The sequence below is a fragment of the Pteropus alecto genome, unplaced genomic scaffold, assembly GCF_000325575.1.
Source record: "Pteropus alecto unplaced genomic scaffold, ASM32557v1 scaffold51, whole genome shotgun sequence".
NCBI classification, from domain to species: domain Eukaryota; kingdom Metazoa; phylum Chordata; class Mammalia; order Chiroptera; family Pteropodidae; genus Pteropus; species Pteropus alecto.
The window spans coordinates 1027508-1051206 of record NW_006431922.1 but is presented as its reverse complement, the minus strand read 5'-3'; the positions used below and the strand labels follow the sequence as shown (position 1 = coordinate 1051206).

The 23699-nt window shown below is 31.8% G+C and overlaps 1 protein-coding gene across 6 annotated transcripts in view; it reads left to right on the top strand.

Moving 5' to 3' along the window:
* Positions 1–10700, top strand: part of TRIQK (triple QxxK/R motif containing) — a 102807-nt gene extending 92107 nt beyond the window's left edge. For all 6 annotated transcript variants that reach the window (XM_025043354.1, XM_006906806.3, XM_015585470.2 and 3 more), the window contains 2 exons: positions 4541–4626; positions 9613–10700. In XM_025043354.1, coding sequence (XP_024899122.1) covers positions 4541–4626; positions 9613–9726 — 200 coding nt within the window. In that variant the 3' untranslated portion in view covers positions 9727–10700. The remainder of the gene's footprint in view (positions 1–4540; positions 4627–9612) is intronic.
* The last annotated feature ends 12999 nt before the right edge of the window (positions 10701–23699 follow it).

Here is a 23699-nt window from a genome sequence, read left to right as displayed (position 1 = left end):
TGTTTAATCTCCATGTATTTGTGGTTCTTCCCACTTTCTTTTTACAGTTTATCTCCACCTTCAAAGCATTATGATCAGAGAATATGGTTGGTATGAATTCAACCCTCTTATATTTGTTGAGGCTGTCTCCATGTTCCAGTATGTGGTCAGTCCTTGAGAATGTTCCATGTGCACTAGAGAAGAATGTATAAGCAGCTGTTTTGGCATGAAAAGCTCTGGAAATGTCAATTATTTCCAGTTGGTCTAATGTGTGATGAAAGGTTGTTATTTTCTTACTGATTTCCTGTTGGATGATCTGTCTATATCTGACAGTCGGGTATTTAGGTCCCCTACAATGAGAGCGCTTAGGTTTGTTTCTCCCTTTGGTTCTGTTTGTAATTGCTTTATGTATCTTCTTAGTGCATGATTCTACTTATCATTATAAAGTATCCCTCAGTATATTTCTTTACATTTTTTATTTTGAAGTCGATTTCATCTGACATTAGTACCACTACTCCCACTTTTCTCTGGATACCATTTGCTTGAAATATCATTTTCCTCCCTTTCACTTTGAATCTATATTTGCCTTTGGAGCTGAGATGTTTCTCCTGGAGGCAGCATATGGTTGGGTTTTGTTTTTTGATCCAATCTGCAATTCTGTGTCTTTTTATTGGTGAGTTCAGTCCATTTACATTTAGGGTCATTATTGAAATATGAGGTCTAATTATAGCCATTTTATCTTTTGCTTTCAGTGTTTCCATTGTTTCCTTGTGTTTGTCCTTGTGTTTCTGTTCTCTTTATTTTGGTTGGCTTTTGTGGGTTTTTCCTCTGGTTCTTTTGGTTTTATTTTATGTACTTCAGTTCTCAATTTTTGGTGTGTGGTTATCATTATGAATATGTAAAGGATAGTTATATATATATAGTCGTGCATTTTCTTCTGCGCATGCCTTATCTCCATTCCCGTTTGCCATTTGGGATCTTTAAATCCTCCCCTTTTCAGTCATTGTTGTCTCAATTTGTCCCTATGTATGCTCAATGTTCATTACTATTTGCTATAGCAAATCTCCTCTTATTTTTAAGCTTATAATGCCCTGTTCCTAGTAAGAGTTGCACTCTTTTGCTTCTCTCAGCTTGCTAGTCACCTTACCCCTAATTATGTATTTTTTCTTTTTGTCATTTTCTTTTAGGTGAGCTGTCCCCTTTTAGTATTTCCTGTAGTGAAAACCTTGTAGTGGAGAATTCCCTCAATTTTTGTATGTCTGGAAAGGTCTTTATTTCTTCTTCATATCTGAAGGAGAGCTTAGCTTGATGCATTATTCTTGGCTGGTAGTTCCTTTCATTTAATAGTTTGAATATTTGATTCCACTCCTTTCTGGTTTGTAAGGTTTGTGCTGAGAAGTCTGATATAATCTAATGGGTTTTCCTTTATAGGTTACTGTCTTCTTTTCTCTGGCTGCCCTGAGAATTCTGTCTCTGTCTTTGATTTTGGATAAATTTAATACAATGTGTCTTGGTGAAGGTTTTTTTGGGTTGAGATAATTGGGTGTTCTGTTGACTTCTTGAATTCTAAGCTCCAGCTCATTCCTTAGATTTGGGAAATTCTTATCAACTATTTGTCTGAAAATGCTTTCTAATCCCTGTTTCTTTTCCTTACCTTCAATAATACCCATCATTCTTATGTTTCCTCTCCTGATGGTATCAGCTAGTTCTTTCTTTTCTTTTTTATCATTTTTCATTCTTCAGTTTCTCTCTTCTTCCTTCTTATTTATTTCTAGATTTCTGTCTTTGATATCACTGATCCTTTCCTTGGTTGACTCAACTCTATTTCCCAAGCTTGCTATTTCATTTTTCAACTGTTGCAGTGTGTTCTTCATCTCCAGAAGTTCTATTTGGTTCTTTTTGAGGGTTTCAATCTCCTTGCTCTTCTCATCTAGTAGTTTTTTCATTTCTTGATTTTTTTGAGGTGTTTTAGATCTCATTGAGTTTTTTCAGAAGTACCATCCTGAATTCTCTGTCACTCAAGTCACATATTCCTATGTCTCTTAGCTTTTTTTTCTGGAGATTTTTCTCTTTCTTTCTGAGATGCCTTGTCACCTTGGTTGTTCATGGTATTTAATGGACTATTTCTCCATCTGAACATTAATAGAAGTGCATTCTGCTGTTTTTCCAGAAAGATATATTATATAAAGGTCTCTCTTTAGCTTGTTGCAAAAAAGGTGCTTTTTTTTTCTTTTTTTTTCTTTTTTGGGTTTCCAGTAGGTGGCGTCTAAGCCTCTTGGATCTCTGCTTTATATAAAGTCTTAATAACGCTTTTTAAATTTTCTAATAGATATTTAATCATGCTCGCTACCTTCAATTTCAGTCCCTGTCATTGTTAGCGACAGTCTCAGCAGTGTTTGCTCAGATTCTCCTGGGGCTCTGTAGCTATTGGTCTCAGAGGGTATGCGGGGAGGGGCCTCTGGGTTGGGGGTTGGGGGCTACGGCTTATCCTCGGTTTTGCAACCACAGCAGCAAAAGTCAGCTGTTGTTCCTCTGTGGTCCCATCCCGCTTCTCTGCTTTCTGCCCTGATGCCTGCCTTGGAGCCAGCTGGCCACGGAGAGCTCACAGCTATCCCATGTAGGCATGTTCAGGAACCCACTGCTGGAACTCACCGCTCCTTCTCCCTTCCCCCTCCTACTTCAAAGAGCTCCAGCAGCTGCGAGAGGCAGCTTCTTTATTACTCCCAGTCCGCTGCCTGACATCCGGAGTTCTGACCTGTGGTAGCTCTTACGCGCAGATCCCACGCTCAGACGTGCTGGTGTGCAGTTTGGGTGTTTTTCGTTGAGTTTTAGATGTTCAGCTTATTGTTATTTCAAGGTAGAGATCTGGGAACGTCTCTCACTCTGCCATGTTTCCCTGAATAGTATTCTTCAAAAGTATCAAAATCATGGAAAGATTGAGAAACTGTCACATATTGGAAAGGACTAAGGAAGCATAGTCAGTAATGCATTGTGATGATATCCTGGATTGGATACTTGTTCTCTGGTCCTGAAGGAGCAAATGTTTCCTCTGCAGGACTTCTTATGTGGAAAGCAAAGTCTCAAACTCCCCATCAACTCACTCTCCACATTAGCGATGACTGCAACACTGAAACTCGGTAAAATGTCACTGGCATCAATCTAAAGCCAACAGGAGTCCCCAGTCTTGATGCAGTAAAAGGGTAAATTTTACTCATGTAAACAGTTTGCAAGCCAGGAAGATGGAGCCTCCTGAGGACATCAAAAGTACTCTCTCAGTATACACTTTTAAAAAAATACCTCCTCAGCCAAACAAACACTTTTATGTGTCTAATGAACACAACTATAACATTTCTTCATTACTCTCATCCATTTGACTCACTTCTCTCTGCCATTTCTAATTTTAAAAATCTATATGAAATTTCAAACATACTTTTGAATCATTAACAGACACATTAAGAAATGTATTGCACATTGAATTTTAATGATATATTTTAGTTTAAATCCACTGCTTTGGATTTATTTCAGTGTGAGGAAGATGTGGAAATTTAAGTTAGAAGTTATATTAATTACATAAGGGAAATAAAGGATTAAGTTTTGGAAAAGAACTGATCATTGAAAGGAAAGGGACTGAGATGAAAACTACAAGGCTGTATGACAATATAAAATAGCTGAAGAGATTATATGTTAAATGCTAACTTGTAATCAGAATGAGATATTGTACTATTATATTTGAGACTCATTTGACTCAGTTCTAGTTAAGAATGTGTTTAACAAAAATGTGTTTTATTCTAGTCAATGCTTTTGTCGTTATAGTCTTAAAACCTATTTTCTTCGTAGGCAGTGTAATAGCTCTTAGTGGAGTCACAAAATGGTATACAAAAAGGAAATTTGGTTACACTAATTCAGTTTTGTTCATTTTTGGCTTTGAAATGTGATAGAGATTGAAACTAATATCCAAATGTAGCTATCCTATATCTTTTATCTAGCCATATTTACTCTGCTCTGTTAAGAGCAAATAAAAGTTAAATACATATTTTCTCTAATGAATTCAGTGACCACAAGTTAATTATTTACAGATCTATCTTTAGTTTCTTATTTGGGGAAAACTTGAGGATATTTCTCAAATTGATTATTTAAATTCTTAATATATCCATAATAAAAGTAAATTTTTAATAAGCTGTTATTCTTCAATTATAAAAACAAAGTTAACTTTACCTGCTACTTGAATCTTACATATACTCATTTTTTTACATATTTGTTTCCAAATGCTTCCAAAAGGTTTACTCTCTGTACTTTAAACATCTTATCCTCTAATATGTATTTTTTAAATATTCACTGCACAGCAAATAAAAAATGTCTGTCAAATCTTCTTTCTGAAAAAGTAAGGGAGGAGGAAAAGTTGACCTGAGGGTGATAAATTTATGGTTTCCATAACTAGAAACTGCTTTGCAACTTTGTGTCCCAATTTTACTCTATTTAAATATTCTTTGACATTTCATATGGCTGTTAAATTTGAATTACATGTAAGTATAGCTCATTGTCTGAAATTATTTCATTCTAGGTAAACAGGATTATAAAAAAACCAAACCTATTTTACGAGCAACCAAATTAAAAGCAGAAGCAAAGAAAACAGCAATAGGCATAAAGGTACCTGTATTTGATAACTTTAAATTTTCATATATGCATGTCATTTTACTTTCTAAGCCTGGATTGCATAAATGTTTCATTCTCAATGTTTTATGACATTTCAAAATTTAAGTTTAATGCCAGAATCGAAGGTTTTAATAAAAAATTTACTTATTGGGAAACATCCTTTTCATATCCTGAGATTTTACCAGGTCTTAAAATAAAACAAGGTCACTCGTAAGAGCCAATTATACTTAAAAGTTGTAATTTATTTTTTTTCTAGCTACTGTATATCCATTTAAATTATTTATGTGCCTGAAAACTTTTATTTTCAATAAATTTTATTTCATAGTGGTTTAAATTTTAGTTGTAACTATATATACTTAGGTTATTAATATATATAAATTTACTTTGTATTATTGTTGTCTGTACTCTCTAAGATGAAATTTTAATGATGTTACTAAACTTGTTCTTTTCAAAAAATGCTTCAGAGGGATAAATGCAACTGAGAATGAAGTTACAATTAAATTCAACAAAATTACATTTATATTACTACCAATGTCAATTTTTTGCCAAGAATTTAGAGTAAAATTAAACTATAAATAGAAAAATTAACTTGGTGGCTCTACTGTCAAATGTGTTAAAGTGACTAGCACTTATATGTTATTTAAATATTAAAATGTTAAAAGGAGATTTTGATTTTTATCTGGCAGATGAAAAATCAGTTTTTCTAAGTTATAGCTTATTGCAAATGCCAAGGTATTACTACCAAGCTGTAACAGCTGTTGAACTGCCAGATGATATATTTGGTTGTCTTCCAGAATTTGCTATTATGATCATGAAACACTGCCTTCTTTTTGCTCCTGATTGCTGATTTTGATCAAGTATTGCCATGTGATGTTGTGTTTTCACAACACAATATCCTGTTTGTGCTGTGTGTCAGTTTTTAATTAAAAAAAAAAAAGTAAATTGCCTTTTTGTTTAAGATGATTAATATTTTGAAGTATTCTAATTTCATATGAAATTTCATCATCTTTAAAATTATTTCCATGACGTGACCTTTCTAAGAGCAGTGCTTAGTTTTTTGTTATTTTTCGGTTACCTGATTGTTGTCTCTTGTAATGAGAACATTATTTGTCATTTTCCATCAAGGCAGTATGACACATACATTCATCTTTCACAATGTGGGGTTTTTTGTTTGTTTGTTTTAAGAAAAATATTGGGATAGCAAACTCCATTTTTGGCACAATATAATGAGCAACTATAAATTAGAGTTTGAGAAATAGTGTGACCATCCATCTACAAATATATACCACTTTCTTATACATATTCTCTTTTTTATTTGCTCTTATAATTTTTGTCATTATTTTAATTTGAGGAAATAACTATGTTCTCAATATGAGATCAGGCTACCTTATAGTGCAATTATGTCTTTTTAAAAACAATGTAGAATTTGTTTATCTTTTTATGAGAAGAATTTTTTCATAGATTTCATTTACGATTTAAAGTTTGTATAGAAGAGTTTCTATTGACATTAGAACATAATTCCTTCTTAATAAGCTAGCATATCATCTTGGGGGAAAAAAACCTTAACTTTAAACATTGTTTGCTTTAAAATTTATGTGAAGAGTCCATGAAAATGATGTGGAACTTTTTAGAATCAGAACTATGAAGGTGTTTTACATTTTAAATCTGGCATACTAATTATTTTGCCATCAAACTTTGATTACATTGTCATTTTAGCATAAGGTTTTAAATAACGAAGTTTCTTTTAGCAATTGCCATTTAATGCTATTTAATTTCCCCAGTGGGTAATTTTATCCATATTGATAATGTCAGAGAAGCAGCTAGGGAGTAATGAGCATCAAACATGTTTCACTCCTATCTAGTTGATACAAGATGACCATATTAGAATATGTTATCATTTTATTACTTATTCTTTAGAATGAATCATAGTTATGCTCTTAAAATAAATTAAATCTACAAAAATATGAACAGCTGCATAGAATGGAAAAATTACAGCAATGACAACACTAAGCATAAAGTAAAGAGGCCTAGGATCAAATGCCTCTTGCCTCTTATTCTTACATGAGTTCAAGCTGGCACATTTGTATAATAGAGATTATACCATTTACCTTAGAGTGTTGTCAGGATAGTTAAAAAGTATAGTGAAAACACTGAACATTGAACCTAGCACACAGAAGTCATTTATGAATTGTTAGCCAATGAGAAAATATTTCTTTGAAGTAGTTATTACTGATGTGTATAAATAAGACTTTCCTTGGATGTTTGTCATTGGCCTGAAGATCCTAATTTATATGTAAATTATATAAATCTTAATCTTTCATTATTAATTTAGAAATTATTTATGTTATTAATTTAGAAATTAAGTACTACAGCATTATAAAATATATGGAAAGAAAGATGAATAAGACATGATCATCTCAGGGGAACTTATACGAGAAATCATTTCTATATTTCATTACCATGTACACTCAACAGAATTGATTGAGAAAATCATGCACTGGAGATATAAAGAATTATACAATAGGGTCTCTTACCTAACAAGCTTCTAGCATTTTTTTTAAATGTATATTTAGAAATAGAAAACAGTTTGAGAGAAGACTAATGATTTAGAATAAGATATAAATATGACTGTCAAAATATCAGATTAATTTCTATTGAGGAGCTTTGTTCTACTAATGTAAATAAAATGTCATAATTTATGCCCCAGTAATTAAATGAGTGCTACCTAAAAAAAATCTGTCCAACTAATATTTGCTATTTGGTTTTTGTTCAATTAGATTTTTTCAAGAATTACAAAATCACTAAAAGTATTTTTAAATTGCAGAGTCCCATGTTTCTTAGTATTTAGAAGGAAAAAGATAATCTGCATTTGTTAAACAATGAGTTAGTTTATTTTAAAAGTTTAGGTGAAAGGTAGAATCATATTAAAATAATAAAGATCAAAAATTAGGATCAAAAACTTAATTTATCTGTTAATAAATAAAATATTCAAATGTCATCCAGATCCTGCTAATAACCCCTTGGAATGAGCCAGCTGGGGACATTATTTTTGCTCTTTTTTGTTATTTCTGATCTAAAACTAAAAATGGCCAGGAGGCAAGGGGTGCCATATATGCCCACAGGTCTCTAAGGTATGATTAGTGTCACCAATATCCTGAAAGCAGTATTTTCAAATTTTACCATTGTTTTAACTGTCCAAAAATGCAGTCCATACAATGCTCATCTCAACAGAATAGAAACATTTTGAAAAAAGTGATTTGCTATACCTCCCCAACCAATACTTAAGCCCCACCACCATACCATATATTGACTAGACTTAATTAAATTAATGGATCCTCTGAAGTTGTATTCTATGAATATTCTCTGCTTCCTTCCCTTAAAAACTTTTTTCATGCCTCTGGATATTCTGAAAATGTACAGTGAAGATGATACAGTATTGTTTGAAAGGACAAGGGGTTGAAAAGTACCAATTAGAGGTGATTATCAATGAGATGAGCATCATGGAACAAAATCTTTATTCTTGTGTTAAGCTAGTGTGAATGATGACTGCTGTAGAACAGTTTTGTTGTCCACTATATAGAGCAGATGGATTTTGCTGTCGTGTGTTACTTGTTTATTACATTCTTTTAAAATTGGTAGCTATGTAACCAGATGGGTCTGGGAGCACAGCTGTGGAAATAAGAAAATAAATGAAACCTGTCTGATGCTACCATGCCCTTTGAGATGCCAAAGTGTTCCAACTGCAACAAAGAAAAATTCATTTTTATTTGACATTATATTAATATATTAGATTGAATAAATCATACCTTACAAAAATAGTTGACACTGAGTCATTCAACCAAATGGTTTTTATTAATATTTATTTACATAGTTTGGAAGTCTAAATGTAATTATGAAGCTAAAAATCTGTATAACATGTCCATTTGTAATTTCAACATTCAGGTAAAAATTGCACATTGATTATAAACTATATTCATTTTATGTTTTTAAAATTTATTGGCATGTGTTGAATTCTTGATTTTACATTCTTATGGAATGTAAAATGCATTCAGAAAATGCAAATAAATTGCTCCTTCATAAAATAATACCACAAAGGGGTTGATACATGAGTGAAAGTTAGAAGGGAATATTAAGTCCTTTAGGATACTTAACTGGCACTATTTGTTCTTTTTGCTATTTAACCAAATGATATGTTAATATTGAGGAATTTCCTTGATGATATGTATATATTTTAAAAGTTTATAGACTTTTTGAGGTATAATATGAATTATGTCATTCCTTAAGTAGTAAATTCTTGGCTATTATTTCAACATAATTGATTAACATATTCATATTAAATTACCAATAGAAATATCCAAGACCATCCTTCACTGTTGTGATAAATTACACTGTAACATGCTTCATGAGCTAAAGTACTCAGTTTTGTTCCACCACATTAAAATTCATGGAATTTAGGATTTAACAAAATAATATTTAATAAAGATGTTTACAGAGGCATAATCTAGAAACTGGTTATAATAGTTTCTTCCCATTAGAAAAGGAATAATTTTTAAAAATCTGTGTCTAAATGCTATAACTAATAATACATTTATTAAAGCAAGAAATAAAGTTAAATATAACCAAATAGCAGATAAACTTTGTAGTCATAAATGACATTGCTTACCCCAATATTTTGATATCCAAACTATGAAAATATATTAAAAGTATAAATGTTAATTTTACTATTAGAAAAACACAAACAAATTAAATAAAAATAATAATAGAAATGCTCACTCACTGGTATACTTGACAGTGCATTGGATATTATCAAGTACAAAATGAGTTTCTTAATGGCAAACGTGTTAAAAAGAATGTGAATATTAGATTCAAATTATTCATTCTAGGCTATGGAATTACATGCTCATTTTATCTGATGAAACTGATAATATTAACCAATATCATTTCCTTAATTTCAAGTCTACTTTTGTTTTTTTCTCTCAGGAAGTTGGCCTTGTACTTGCAGCTATATTGGCCCTCCTACTGGCTTTCTATGCTTTCTTTTATCTCAGACTCTCCTCAGATGTTGACCCAGATCTGGAGCCAGATGAAGATTAGCTGAGCAGCAGTCAATGCATGATACGGAAATGATTTTATAAAAGCACCTCTCGGGACCAATACTTTCTGAAGTACTGAAAGTACAACATCTTGAATTCTTTCTGCTGGTATTTTCAGTTTACAGAAATATCTTTTTAAATAGTTCTATAGAATATCAAGAAAAGAACCTTACCTAGCAATGTAATATAATGTATCTACTGAATACTTTTATAAATCTTCCTGCTTTGACAGGCAACCTATTCCTGGTGCATTTACATTAAATGGAAATCAGATCCTGAATTCTTTGGATGTTTTAGCTAATTTATGTGTAGAACTCCATTGCTTACAGATTACTAAATCAATTTTTGTTCCATATGTATCAGTAGTAAAAGTATATGCCTTTATTTACAGAATCATACTCAAATCACATTCAGAGCCTAAGAAAGAACAAAAAGTCATAGGAAATTTTTCATTTTACAGGGAAGTCCTGCTCTCTTTCCAGACGTATTTTATATCATTAGAGAAACTATCTTCACATATATCTACAGTAATCTTTTTCCTTTGCCAACTGTTCAGTGCACATGTGCACCATCAGAAATGGCACCTGGATGACAGAAGCTCAAAGAGTCACATATGTCTCTAAACTAGAGTTCCTTTTCTCTTGGGCTGTCTAAACTGAATAGAAAGTTTAGTTGATCTTGATTTTAATTAACTTATTGCTCTATTAATATAAACTTGGAAATCCATTTTAATTATGTTGTTCTGGCTGCTTATAGTATCAGTTTGCTCCTCTTGTTAGGGAGATATGTAACAAATTGTTGTTTAATTGTGCAGTCTTTTTCACACAAGAGTAATAGCAGAAGTCCTACCTACCAAGTAATTTTTGTGGGTTGTTTCTTAAAGACGAACGATACAAAGTTGTTTTGCAAAATTACATTTTGTTTCTTGAGAGATAATGTATTAGAATTCTTTCATTAAAAATAAATAGAAGAAAATATATGCCTCATATTACTTGCATATGTAGTTTTCTGTTTATATAATTTTTCAAGGTATTTTGCATTTATTGTAACATAATGACAAATATATTCAATATTTTTACTAGTAATGGAATTTTAAAAATATTTTTAGAATATATGAATACATAAAGGTTAGCAAATGGGAAAATATGTTCACAGCAGAGTTATTAGCTACTACCTTATACATTTATAGAAAATGAATAGATTGAAACATGTGCACAAGTGTTTTATAATATATACATTGTATTTATGAAGAGTAAATAAAACATTAAGGTTATTTCCATACATGTCAAGAAAAGAAAGCTTTGATAAATACCCAGCATATTCTTTGAGACTTTTGAAAATAGTTGAATGTGATTGTGTAGTATTACGTTCTGCAGAATTTTTTCAAATAGCATAATTTATTTCATCAGTATGAAAACAGCCAAAAGTTCCAATACTCTCACAAATCATTTATGCCAAGCAGCTGAGGGCAAAATTTAGACAGCGTTGTTTACTGGATGCTTCCCCTTGAAATCACAAACTCAAAAGATAGACCAAGAGTTCTTATACACTCACCACAGTGGACCAATCCAAGTGGCATTTTTAGGAAAGGTTACAGCATTTAATGCCATGTGGTATGTCTGTTTGTGAAGTGGGTGGTGAGGGAATATCCAAGCTGGCGTTTTGGATATGATGGGTCTTTTACTTTCCTGAGTGACATGCCACATGTCAAGAAATACTGCTTTCCCCACTCTTATCACATTTACGTGAACAATTTTCATTTAGTTATTTCCCCTCCCATACGATGTTAAAAACAGTCATATTAAATAGAGTTATTTCTAATTTCAGTGGTAATTTAAATAAGATGATATGTAATAATTGTTTATTAGCTACCAATTCAACTGAATTTACAGATTTTTTGTTTGTTTGTTTTTTTGTTCACAAATATCAATAGCAGCTTTATTTGTAATAAGCGAAAGCTGGAAAGAGCCCAAATGTCCTCCAACAAATAAATGGATAAACTTCGTGGCATTTCCACAGAACTGAATACCACTCAGCAGTAAAAAGGAACAAACAGTTCACACACACTTCTACACAGATGATTCTCAAAATAATTATACTGAGTGAAAGATGAATTTACAGTTTTTAAAATAGATGATTACACTCTTGGAAACGTTTAAACGTCCATTACTCTGGAAAAGACTACTATTCTGTTCTACTCTTGAGGTATTCTTTTGGGGAAAAAAATGTTTCTTTTACTTAAAATTTAAAATATAGTTAATATGCACTATGCAGGTATGCAACATAGCTATTCAACTAAAAATTATTTTTGATAGTAATACGTTACTCTAAATTTAGTATAATTATAAGCAAGTTTCATTACCTAATTTTATGAATACCCTGAGTTTATGACTATTCCATTTCTATGACTAACTTATGATAGCTCCAGACAACTGTAAGTCCCAAGGCCTAAACTCTGATTTTAATAAATAGCAGGTAACGTGAGACAATATATGTTTATATAACATTGTTTTCTTGAAGCATAAATTTTTCATGCTCACATTAACTGGGAAACAGCCAATCAATCCTCTGTAGAGAAATCCCAGACTGAAGTCTGGTTTCAAACTTTGAAGACAAGAGAGGTGATATCTAGCCTGCTTTTGAATAGTGAGTGGTGTTTGCCCTAAATCTGAGACTGGCACCAGACACAAATTTTAAGCAAAGGTTTTTCCCCTCCAATAATTGACTACTCAGAGTAATTCAGAAGGCAAAAACCAAAAAATTATAATGACTTTTCAGAATATTATAATCTATTTGTTAACATATTCTGCAGAATAAATTTCAACTAATTCAGCCGACTTAAAGTCGCTTATGTGAATAAAGTTTGAAGGGTTTGCATGCAAAATAAAGAATGTAAAATTCATTTGAGAGGAGATGTTGTAAAAATGTAACCTCATCTAGAATTTCTTTTAGAACAAATGAACAAAAAGCCTATCTTAGTACCAGCATAGGTTTATCGTTTTTAAGGTGGCAAAATACTTGAAGTTTTCTATCTTTTCAATTTTTCATAAATATGGAAGCAATATTCCCACCCAACCAATGACTATAAGATACTGAGAATATGTTCTTATTCATTTCTGTAACTCCAAGTATGTAGTGATCTGCACATATTTAATAAATGCATGTTAAAATTTAAATTAATATTTTTTAATCCTCGGAGTCTGGCACAGATTTTTGCTTATAGTAGAAAATAAAAATTATTAGCACTTAATAAATAAAACTTAAAATCACTATATTCATCAACTCAACATTTAGCATTTATGGTCTTTGGTTATATTGAGACATATATATGTTTTATCATGGTCCTCTTTAAGATAAAAACAACTAGCATTACATTTACAGCAGAACAGATGCATTGTTCTTTTTTAGGAAATCAAATATGCTATTTTTATCTTAGTATTGTTAAAAAAAATACCATATTTTTAATATAACAGTATACATCTTCATTCCCAATGAAAATAAAACCAAATTTTTATTATAATGTTTATGTGAATACTAAAGCACTGTATTTTCCATATTCTAAAATTTACAGTCAGTGATAATTCAGTAAAGCAAATTTGCTTTAGATAAACATCAGAAGTCAGCTTCTATAAATTAAATTTTTAATTTTATATATTTCATTCATTACAAGGTTGTTGAGTCAAGACTGTTTATTGAAATTAAGTTTTTTTTTTTCCTCCTTACCAACAAATTAGGTTTCTTTACACTTACCTGAGGCTTCTCTGTGGAGATTCCTACCACCTTTAGCAGCACTGCCTTCTTTTATTAGAATCGCTCCAGTGCAGCCTGGATAGAATGATGTTTGCTAGATTTTATTTCATTGACACCATATCTAGAATCAGTGCAACCCACAGTAAAAAATTGTAGCAGGTGAATTCAGTATCTACGTAAACATTCTAATGATTTTGTACAGGTTTTGGCTATACAGGTAATTATGGGGGGAACCAAGAGAGTCACTTAAAGAACTGTACCAGTGTGGAAATATTTATAATGAGTCAGTAAATTCGTTTAAAACAATTGAACTGCTGCAGTATTCAGCATTGTGCCTGTTAAACATTTTTTTTTTTTATCAACAGCACCAGACATGAGATACTATTTCTAGAAAAATAAGATACTTTAAATGCCAGAAGATTTTTTGATGACAGTACCTCCCCCTATTCTTCATTTTTTAAAACAACAACCAAGTTGGTGGGGAGGCAGCCAAAATTTGAGGTACCAATGCTTCTCGAACAGATGTCACACCATTATTTTTTAGCTCGTTTGGATGAATAAACATGTTAAACTGTGAAGCATTACATTTTAGATTTTTTCATTAAAAAAAAGAGACAATCTGTTTACTGTCCTAATTGAGACAACAATCCTGTGGTTGCCAGTTTTGGCAGTCATAACAATGAACTATAAATATTTGGACCAACCAAGTAAATGGTGACTATAAAGGCTATAGCATGTGTAAAGTTCTGTTTTCATGGGCACCCATATTAGTATGGCATTTTTTTCTTGACTTCTTCAAATATCATTGTTTGTGTAAATCTGAAGTTTCATGGTAAGACTAAAAGAAATTGATTTCAATATCTAATTTCATTCTAGTTTATCATCCTTTTTAGTGTTCAGCTATCTACCTGCTTATAACAAATTACTTCTGCAGTTGCTCTTTTGAATGCGACACGGCAAGTCTTCATTGGATCGCGTACTTTGTACATCCTAGAATAACACAAAATTCAGAGATTTTTTTTCTGTTTTCATATTTATAAAGTGAGATTAAAACATTTAAAAGCCTCTTAAATGCCAGCAATTTGGTTTTTAACAGTAGGCTTTATAGTTAGACAATAGTGAAATGTAACTCTTGCAGTGATGGTCATGAGAAGGTCATGTTATTTTATGCTTTACATAAAATAACAGCATGGGAGAAGTTGGTAAACCAAAGAGATATAATCTAGACATAAAAATTATTTATTACTCTAGTTTCCAAACATTTGTAATCCAGATAGCAAGTGCCCTTCTAGACATCTGATTTGAGTGCTCTTGCTCTCTTCTCTTACTCCTCACCTCCTCTTCTGTCCTGCTCAATCCTAAATTCTAGGCAATCTCTAACATTCCCTTTCTCAGTGTTTATGAACTTCACTTCTATTTTATCATACTTAATTATGTACTTACTATATCAACTGCCTCTACTTTTTTAGTTAGAATTATCATTGATCCTCACCTATTTTTCCGCTATCTCTTACTTTTTACCTGCTTTCATTTTTACCTATCACTAACAACCTGCATTACACAAAACTAGAGAAACTAGTATAATGAATCTCAGTCTACCCATCATCTAGTTTCAACAATTACCAATATATTGCCACTCATGTATATTTCCCCCATTTTTTTTTGCAACCTGAAGTATTTTAAAGCGAACCTAAGAAATGGTGACATTTTACGTATAAATATCACAGTATACATCTCTGACAAGAACTTTGGTGTTTTGTTTGTTCGTTTGTTATGTTTTTTTTCCCCTTGCATTACTAAGAACCTGTTATTATAGCTAATAGAACTAAATAGTTATTCCTTGATATAATTTAATACCAAGGCTATTTTCAAATGTCCCTAATTGTTTCCAAGATGTCTATTTATAGTATGAGATCTGTACTACATTTGGTTATATGTCTCTCACATTTCTATTATTTTATAAGAAACTTTTTTTTCATTCCATCGATTTATTGAAGAAACTAAGTTATTTGTTCTTTTGAATGTTCAACATTTTAGATCTGGACTTTTTCATCATTTTGTTCATGTTAGTCCTCTACTTTCCCTATTTTCTGTAAACTAGGAGTTAGATTAGATCCAGACAGTTGTGTTGTTATTTGTTTGTTTTTAATGCTGGAATATTTCATAATAGTTAATGAGACACATAATATCTGATTGTCTCACTTATAGTGATGCTGAAATTTATCAGTGGGTTCATGTGGTAGTAACCTGATTCCCTCAAAAATATGGTTTTATGTCAACATTTTACCATTTATAATTGTTTCCTAGGTCCATTATTTTATTTGCATTGAAAAATGTCAATTTTTATTATTCTTTCAGCACTTATCAAATGGAATTATCAGAAACTAAAAAACTGTTTCGTTATCTTAATACATCTCATGCAGGAAAGGAAGGATAAATACTTGAATCTTTGTCTTTATCAAATTTCAGAGTAGTGGGTTAGCCTTCTCTAATGGTGACCAGTGAAGATTTGCCATGGGTGTTCCTGTTGTTGCTCTTACTATCATAATAACGTCATAGGTTTTACATATGTGATGTGTGTTTCGACCCATTGCAATTGTCACTCTTTTCAGTAATGAAGTGAGAATTTTATTATCATGCTTAATATTAGAAGTATTCTCATTAAAATTGTGAAATTTTTATGCTTTTACATTATTTTACATTTTTCCAAAGTGATACCCAGTGCAATCAGACTTTCCTAGAACAACATAAGTAGTAAATATGGAAAACATCTAATATTTACAGATTATATAATTGACTGAGGAACTAAGAAAACACTAAGATTTATATAACATACTTCATTAGAAAAAACTATGTAAAAATCAATAGCTTTGTCTATTTATTTATCTTTACAATAATTACAATAATTAGCTAAATATCATAATATAAAAATGCTTTACAATCAGATTGAAAATTATAAGTTGTCTAAAAAAATCAAGAAATATGAAAAGTCTCCATTGGAAAAAGGTACTTTACAGAATAACATAACAGAACTTTAATGAAGAAGAGACCAACGTCTCCCAGGATGAGATAATTCAATATTGTACAAATATAAATTTTCTTCTAATCTGAAAAGAGAGCCTTAATTTTTAAGAAATTAAAGTGTATTATAAAGTTACATAATTAATACCATAGTCAAGAAAAAATAGACAAACCAATAGAAAAAGTGCAGTGTCCAGGAATAGATCCAAATATATTCATTTAATATATCATGTAAGTCATGAAAATGGAAAGATAATTTATTAAATGTATTGAAACAACTTAGTATCCATTTGGAAATTAAAAGATGCCTAAACTATGACTTAAAACAAGATTAATTTCTGATGGTATTTTTGGTCTCTATATGAAAAAAAAAAAGAAAGAAACCATAAAAACTATTAGAAGAAATGACAGACATTGTTGGAATCTTTTAGTAGGTTAATTATTTCCAGGCATTGATTCATGAGTCAGAAATCATAATGAAATACTGTTGGATTATAATACATTAAATCAAAATCGAATATGTGGCCTAGTACCCAGTTTTAATTAAGAATATGAAGAAACAGTCTCTTTCATATATTGCTTAGGGGAATAGTAATTTCACACACTTTCTGGAAAGCACTTTTGCAATGTACGTTAAAATATCTTAAATTTCATATATTTTAGAAATTTATTTCACAATAGCAATGCCTGTAATGTGCAAACAATACACAAACTATGTTATCTACATCATTGTACATTGTTCATCAAAAAAAGCAATGTAAATGTCCAACATGAGTCTTTACAAACAGTGTTACATCTATAAAATAAAATTTGTTGGATATATTAAAATAATATATACTTACTGACAGGTAAAAAAGCAGTCGTAAAAGATTACATGTGATATGATTTTATTTGACTATACACATCTGTATATATGTGTATATCTATATGAATGTATTGAAAGAATATTAGCAAGTAAAGAGTATTCATCTTGAGGTATTGGGTTGTAAGTGATTTTTACTTCTTTATATTGAGTGAAACATTCAGTCTCAACTATTCACGGGAGACTAGAAGTACAACATCATGAGTGCAGATTCCTGGTAGGTCTGTTTGTTTGTTTGTTTGTTTTTCATTATCTCTTATTTTTCATTCATTTAATAGCCATTTAGCACCTATCAGGTACTAATAAGTCATTTTTCACAATTCTCTATGTATAATGTAAGTAGTATGCAAAAGGTGGTTCTGCTCTTTTCACAGTGAGAAGTTGAAGAATGATTCAGAAAGGAACTGATGTTGAGTTTATTCATGCTCATTCAAAAAATATATTTATTGAGAATTTGCTACATGCCATGAACATAAACTAAAAGAAAAATAATACTCTTGCTCTCATAATGTGATCTTGAGAGATAGTGATGGTTTCATCAAAAAAACAACAACAACAAGAAAAGATAAAAATGTATTCCAAGTGAGAAAAGTCCAGTAAAAGAGTACAAAGACATATTAGTGTTTAGCCTGTCCAGTTGGTATCTGGAATACAGAGTGTATGTGGTATAATGGAGTGGAAGGTTTTCTGTTGATTTTTCTTTGTGCTCATTGTCACTATCTTTCCTTCCTCTGTCTAAAACCATTTTCTTATATTTAATTTGAAAAAGGCATACACATCTATCCTTCAAGATTTGTCTTTTCCCAGATTTTCCTAGACTTCCGCTCCTCAAGTTCCCAACCGCTCTCACCCAAGGCTAAGTTAGGTGATTTTTCTCTGTCTTTCATACAATTTATTTCATGATAAGTATTCATTTATATGTCTGATTCAGGACTCTGGACTGGACTGGACAGGTTTCTAAGGACTCTGATGCCTGGAATCTGATTGAGTTTCATTGTTGTATCTCAAATGCCAAGCACTGCTCTAGACCCATGGTATATACCGTAGTAAATATTTTTGAATGAATAAGTACTATACTTTATTCCCCCAAACAGAGTTTTTCAACATTGGCATTATTGACATTTTGGGACAGATAATTCTTTGTTGTGGGGAGCTATCCTGTGCATTGTAGGATGTTTAGCATCATTCCTATTTACTAGTGTGCAACTAGATGCCAGTAGCACTTCCTTCTGCCTCAGTTATTGTTGAAAGAAGTCATGGAGAAGATGTAACCTCAGATTGACCTGAGAGCTGGACCCAAGCAACAGGAGGCTCCTGACCTCCCTCCCCTTTCCTTAGAATGTATGTTCTGCCCACCATTCCCACAGTGGGAAATGTTTTCAAGGATGTTACCTTGAGAGAGTTAGGTATTGCTGACACCATACAGATGGTGTATGCGACTAATCCCAGTTAAGGCCTCTACATAAATGTCTAAAATTCTGATAGTCAGATGCAGAGATCTAATCATGTGACTGCCCAAGATAAGCCTCCTAGGTAAGTACCCTTGCTTATTAAACCTGCCACCACCTACCAAACTAGAGTGGCCTGCCTTTTTCTTTGGTCTCTCATTGCCCTCCATGTAAGTTTCAGGTTTCACCTGGGAAGCTCTCAAAGTTTTGAACCAACAGTTATTACAACCAAAAATATCACCGGATGTCCCCTGAAGTCAGAGTTACCTTCACTTTTATTTTTGTGAACTACCATCCTATACCATGAAAATCACAATTTCAATGAGCATGATGTAGAAATTAGGAAGAGTGGGATGGGACTTTCAGGTTATTTCAATCCTTTGATTAGACACATTTATTTTTTTTTAAGACCAAGCATTCTTAATCCCATATTAATTGTTGATGCAAAGCCTGCACTAAATATAGTGCATGATGGGAGGGGGTGACTGGGGATGGGGGAGGTCACAGGTGAAGAAGAGAGATGTCCAAACTTGACCCATCTGCTGCTCAAAGCCTAGTTTTGTTACTGCAATCTTGTTTTGGTTCTTTTCTCAAAAGAAAGTAAGACTTTAAGATGTTGATGTTTTCATATAAGCTAGCATTTTTTCAAGAAATTTGGACACTAAAACAAAAGCAGAAGGATTTTCTTTAAATAGTATGGCCCTCTTGCACTTAATTTTTTAACTAACAAAACATATTCAGTGAAGTCAAAGAAATTTTATACATACTAAATCATCAGACTTAGAACCAGGTACTTAATTCTTAGAGAACTTTCTGAAATTTTAATGTATAAATTCTTTTTCATGAATTCAGTGATTACATCTGATTTCCATTTCTCTTTGTATTTCTTAGTCTGAAATGACTCATAATTTTTAAAAAAGCATATATATATATACATGCATGTCATTGAAAGAATAAAATTAATATCCATGTAATAGTGCCCAGCTTATTGACATTTGGTATTGTCTGGCTATTTTAATTTTTACCATTTTGAAGATTATATTAAGATATTTCATTTAAAATTTTTCACTTTCCTAATTATCTTTATCATTTTACTTAATTTTACCATTGATTCTCTAAAAGTTTCCAAGTATACTGTCATCTGTAAATTAGAGATAATTTAAATTGTTCTTTTCCAGTCCTTATTATTTGGATTTTCCCTTTAATCCAAGTATTATTTAATAGAAATACATACACGTATGTATATAATGCTTACAGGTAGGAGGCCCTGTTATTTAAATTTAAATTATTAAGTTTAAGTTTTCCTGCACTGTAATCAGTGTTGTTTGCAGTATTTCTATTTTATGGAAATTGTTGATGTTCTCTATTTGACCTAATTTATTATGATTTTGTGACTGATTCACGTACACTTAAAAAGGCGGTGTGTTCTATTTATAAGGTGTAATGTTCAGTATTGTTACACAAGATCTACCTTATTATGCTGTATACATCTTTAACATTATATTCTTTCTTACTTTCCATCCATTTGACCTGCCTTGTGCTGAGATTGGTAAAGTCTTTTATTATTAGGTTTTTATTTCTCCATGCATTTTCTGTAGTTTTGCTTTTTGAACATGATTGCTCTGCTATTTGGCGTATTGATATTCATAGCTTTTATATCTTTGTTGTGAGTTTTGGCTTTTAACATTATAGAATATCTTTGCCGCTTTGTGGCCTGACTTCTACTTTTCTTATGTCAATATCAAAATTCCTACTGTCTTATATTTTCATTTTTTTGATATATCAGTCTTTTCCTATACCTACAATTTCAACCTTTTGAATTACTGGTATGTTAAGTGAATCCCTTGAGCCAATTTGAATTTTTTTTTGTAATAGATGAGTTAAGCCAATTCGCATTTTTTGATATGGCTGATATTATTGGTATCAATTCTGTATATAATTTTATTTTACAGTTACCATATGTATTTTGTTATATATGCTATGTTTCTCTATTTGGTGTGTCTTTGCTTTAAAAAATATTTTGGTATTTTTGAACATTAGTATTTTTATTTAGCAGTTTTCCTTATATTTATACCTTTTTAGCACACTTAATATACTTTTAATAAATGTTTTATTCTGTGAATTGTCAGTCTTACATGATATCCTTGACTCTGATCCATCATCTATAAAACAGTCAATAATCTTATTCTACTCTCTTTTTTCTTTCTCTCCTTTCATTTCTAGTTGTTTTCTTTCTACTTTGAATAACATACCATATGTAACACATAACATGTACATGCAATTTTTCCACCCATGCCACTACCCTCTTTTTAGGTATTTAACTCAAATTTAACTGTAAAATTAAATATGTAAAATGGTTATCATCACTTTTTTGCCCAAAAATTCTAGGTTATTTCCTAGTTGAATGAAGCTCATCCAACCAAGGAAGGGCACATCTGTTAAGCATTCTCTGGATTTGTGAACCTTTAAAAGTGTTTTTCTATTGTCTTGACACTTGAAGAATAGTTGGGTGGATATAAAACACTCGGTTCACAATTCCTTTCCTTGAATTTCTTTAAAATGCTTCTCTACTGTTGCTTTGTTTTGTATGTTGCCCTTCTGTGGGCGCCAGGCCCGGCTGAATCCAAGGTCTGGCTGGTGCAAGGTCTGGCTGCAATCCAGGCTTGGGACTAGGAATAGGACTCCAGATTAGAATGTTACCTTAGTATAGTAGGACGCCTGCACCTAAAATATGTAAACATACTTCAGTTTATTGTATTACGCATGTGTGGCTGAATGCCACAATTGTACTGTATTATATGTGAAGCCATGCGGTCCCCTGGGGAGCAGAAGGGGAGCACAGAAAGGGGAGCAGAATTGTGCACAATACCGTGCACCCCGTGCAATAGATTGCACTTCCCCCAATAGAGCTGCACTCTGCACAATAAAGTTGGTGCCGGCCGTTTCATTCTCATGTCTGCCTCTTGTGCATTCTTCCAACTGGACGTATCACCATCGAACCTTCCCTTCTTGATCAGCTCAGCGCTGACACTTGGAGTAGCCTGCAAAATGAGCTTACCGCTGACACTTGGAGTAGTATGCGGAAGGAGTTTACCGCTGACAGTGTAGCCAACAGGATCAGCTCGCTGCTGACACTGACACCTTGTGATTTTATACCAGACTATTTTTTTTTAACCCTGGTAAGTAATTTAATTTTATTGCCTGAATACCCCGAATTTGTTTTCCTTTAAATTCTAATTGTTTTTCTAGGACATGTTTCAGAGTTTACTATTTTTGAGTTATTGAAACACACAATGGGCCCTTTGAATATGTAAAAATAGATTTTTTTTTAGTTTTGTAAAGTTTTCTTGGATTATAGTTTTACAAATTAGTTATAACACATGTTTACTTTCTTCAGACTTCAATTATATGTATGTTGAACTCTCTTTGCATATCTGCCATTTCAACTATTTTCTCTTTGACCCTTTTACTTGTTCTCATTTTATCCTCTTGGTTGTTATCCTGCTTTTCTTCAAAGTGTCTTAGTAAATTTTACTATAATCTATTATATTATGAGTATCTTTTAATTTATACTTTCTTTCTGAGATGAACTTTTTTCTTTGTAGTTTCTTTACTGAGATTAATTAATTCATATTGCATCACTTCCTTTTTTACCCACTTCGGTCTTGAGTTTTAAGGTTTCTAATTCTAGTTTATATCTATATCTACATTTTTATGTATATCTGCATATCTACCTCTAATCTTCAAATACTTGTTAGAGGATTTTAATTCAGTTAAACATCATGTTAGAATATTCTTCTGTTTGTGATTTGGATTTATTTATTTTCTTTTCTGGTAAAGAACTTTTCATCAGCTAAAGTATTTTGATTTGCATTTTCTATTTTCTTCTTTCATTAGCTTTCTAAGGCGTTGGCTTGATTTTTTTTTTCTCTTAGTCATTTTTGGGGTAGAGTCTCTAGTCCAGGAGTGCCCACTTGTGTCAGCCTAGTGAGGCCAGTTTCTGTTAATGAATGCTCTTAGTGGTAGGGGACAAACAAAAGATTGACATGCCTGTTTCTGTTTTATTTCTGAAAGATTGTCAATTTTCCCCTCGTGCTTTCTTTCTCATTTCAGTTACAACTTCCAGAGCATAACTTTTTCTCTACTTTTGTGATTCTCTCCAAGAAGCAATACTTTTTGAAGCTGTTGACTTTTTCAATACTATTCATTTTCAAACTTTTTTCCTATAGCTGGTACTGTGAACTACTAAATACCAGACCCCCAATTTTACCACTTAGTGTTGTACTTTCTTTTTCTTAGTCTATGCCTTATCTGTGTGCTCTGCTTTTTAATGGTGTCTCTTAAGCTTCCCTTTTCCTAATTTCAACACCCAAAGGCTTATATTAGCCTCAGGAGGTCTGTTGTTTATCTCTCTGTTTATAAATAACTGGATCATGGTATTTCCTACTGCCTAGTAAAGCTAAAGGCTTGAGTCATTTGTGATTTTATTTGCACTCTTTTTTTGGTATTGTTATTTTGAGGAGGACTTGAGTAGACATTCAGGTTCAGAAGGACGCTATTATCTCTAGTCTCACAGTTTCCTTGGAAATAGAGTTTTGAAATTGACCATTTTCTACATTAAATGTATAGATTTGTTTTCTGTAGATTTTATTATACTTTGAACTTAAAGACACAAAAACATGTTTTTTTAAGTTGCATATCCCTAATTGGACTCTATTTTTTGAGGGAGGAATCTTATAGTTTTGATTTTCACTGTGGTACTTGGTATAATATACACATAATAGTTTCTCAATACATATTCACTACTTAGTTGTTAAAACTATCATTTATTGATATAAGAAAATCTTTTTATATAAGAAATTGTAAGCAAAACATTTTTTTTTTTATTATTTA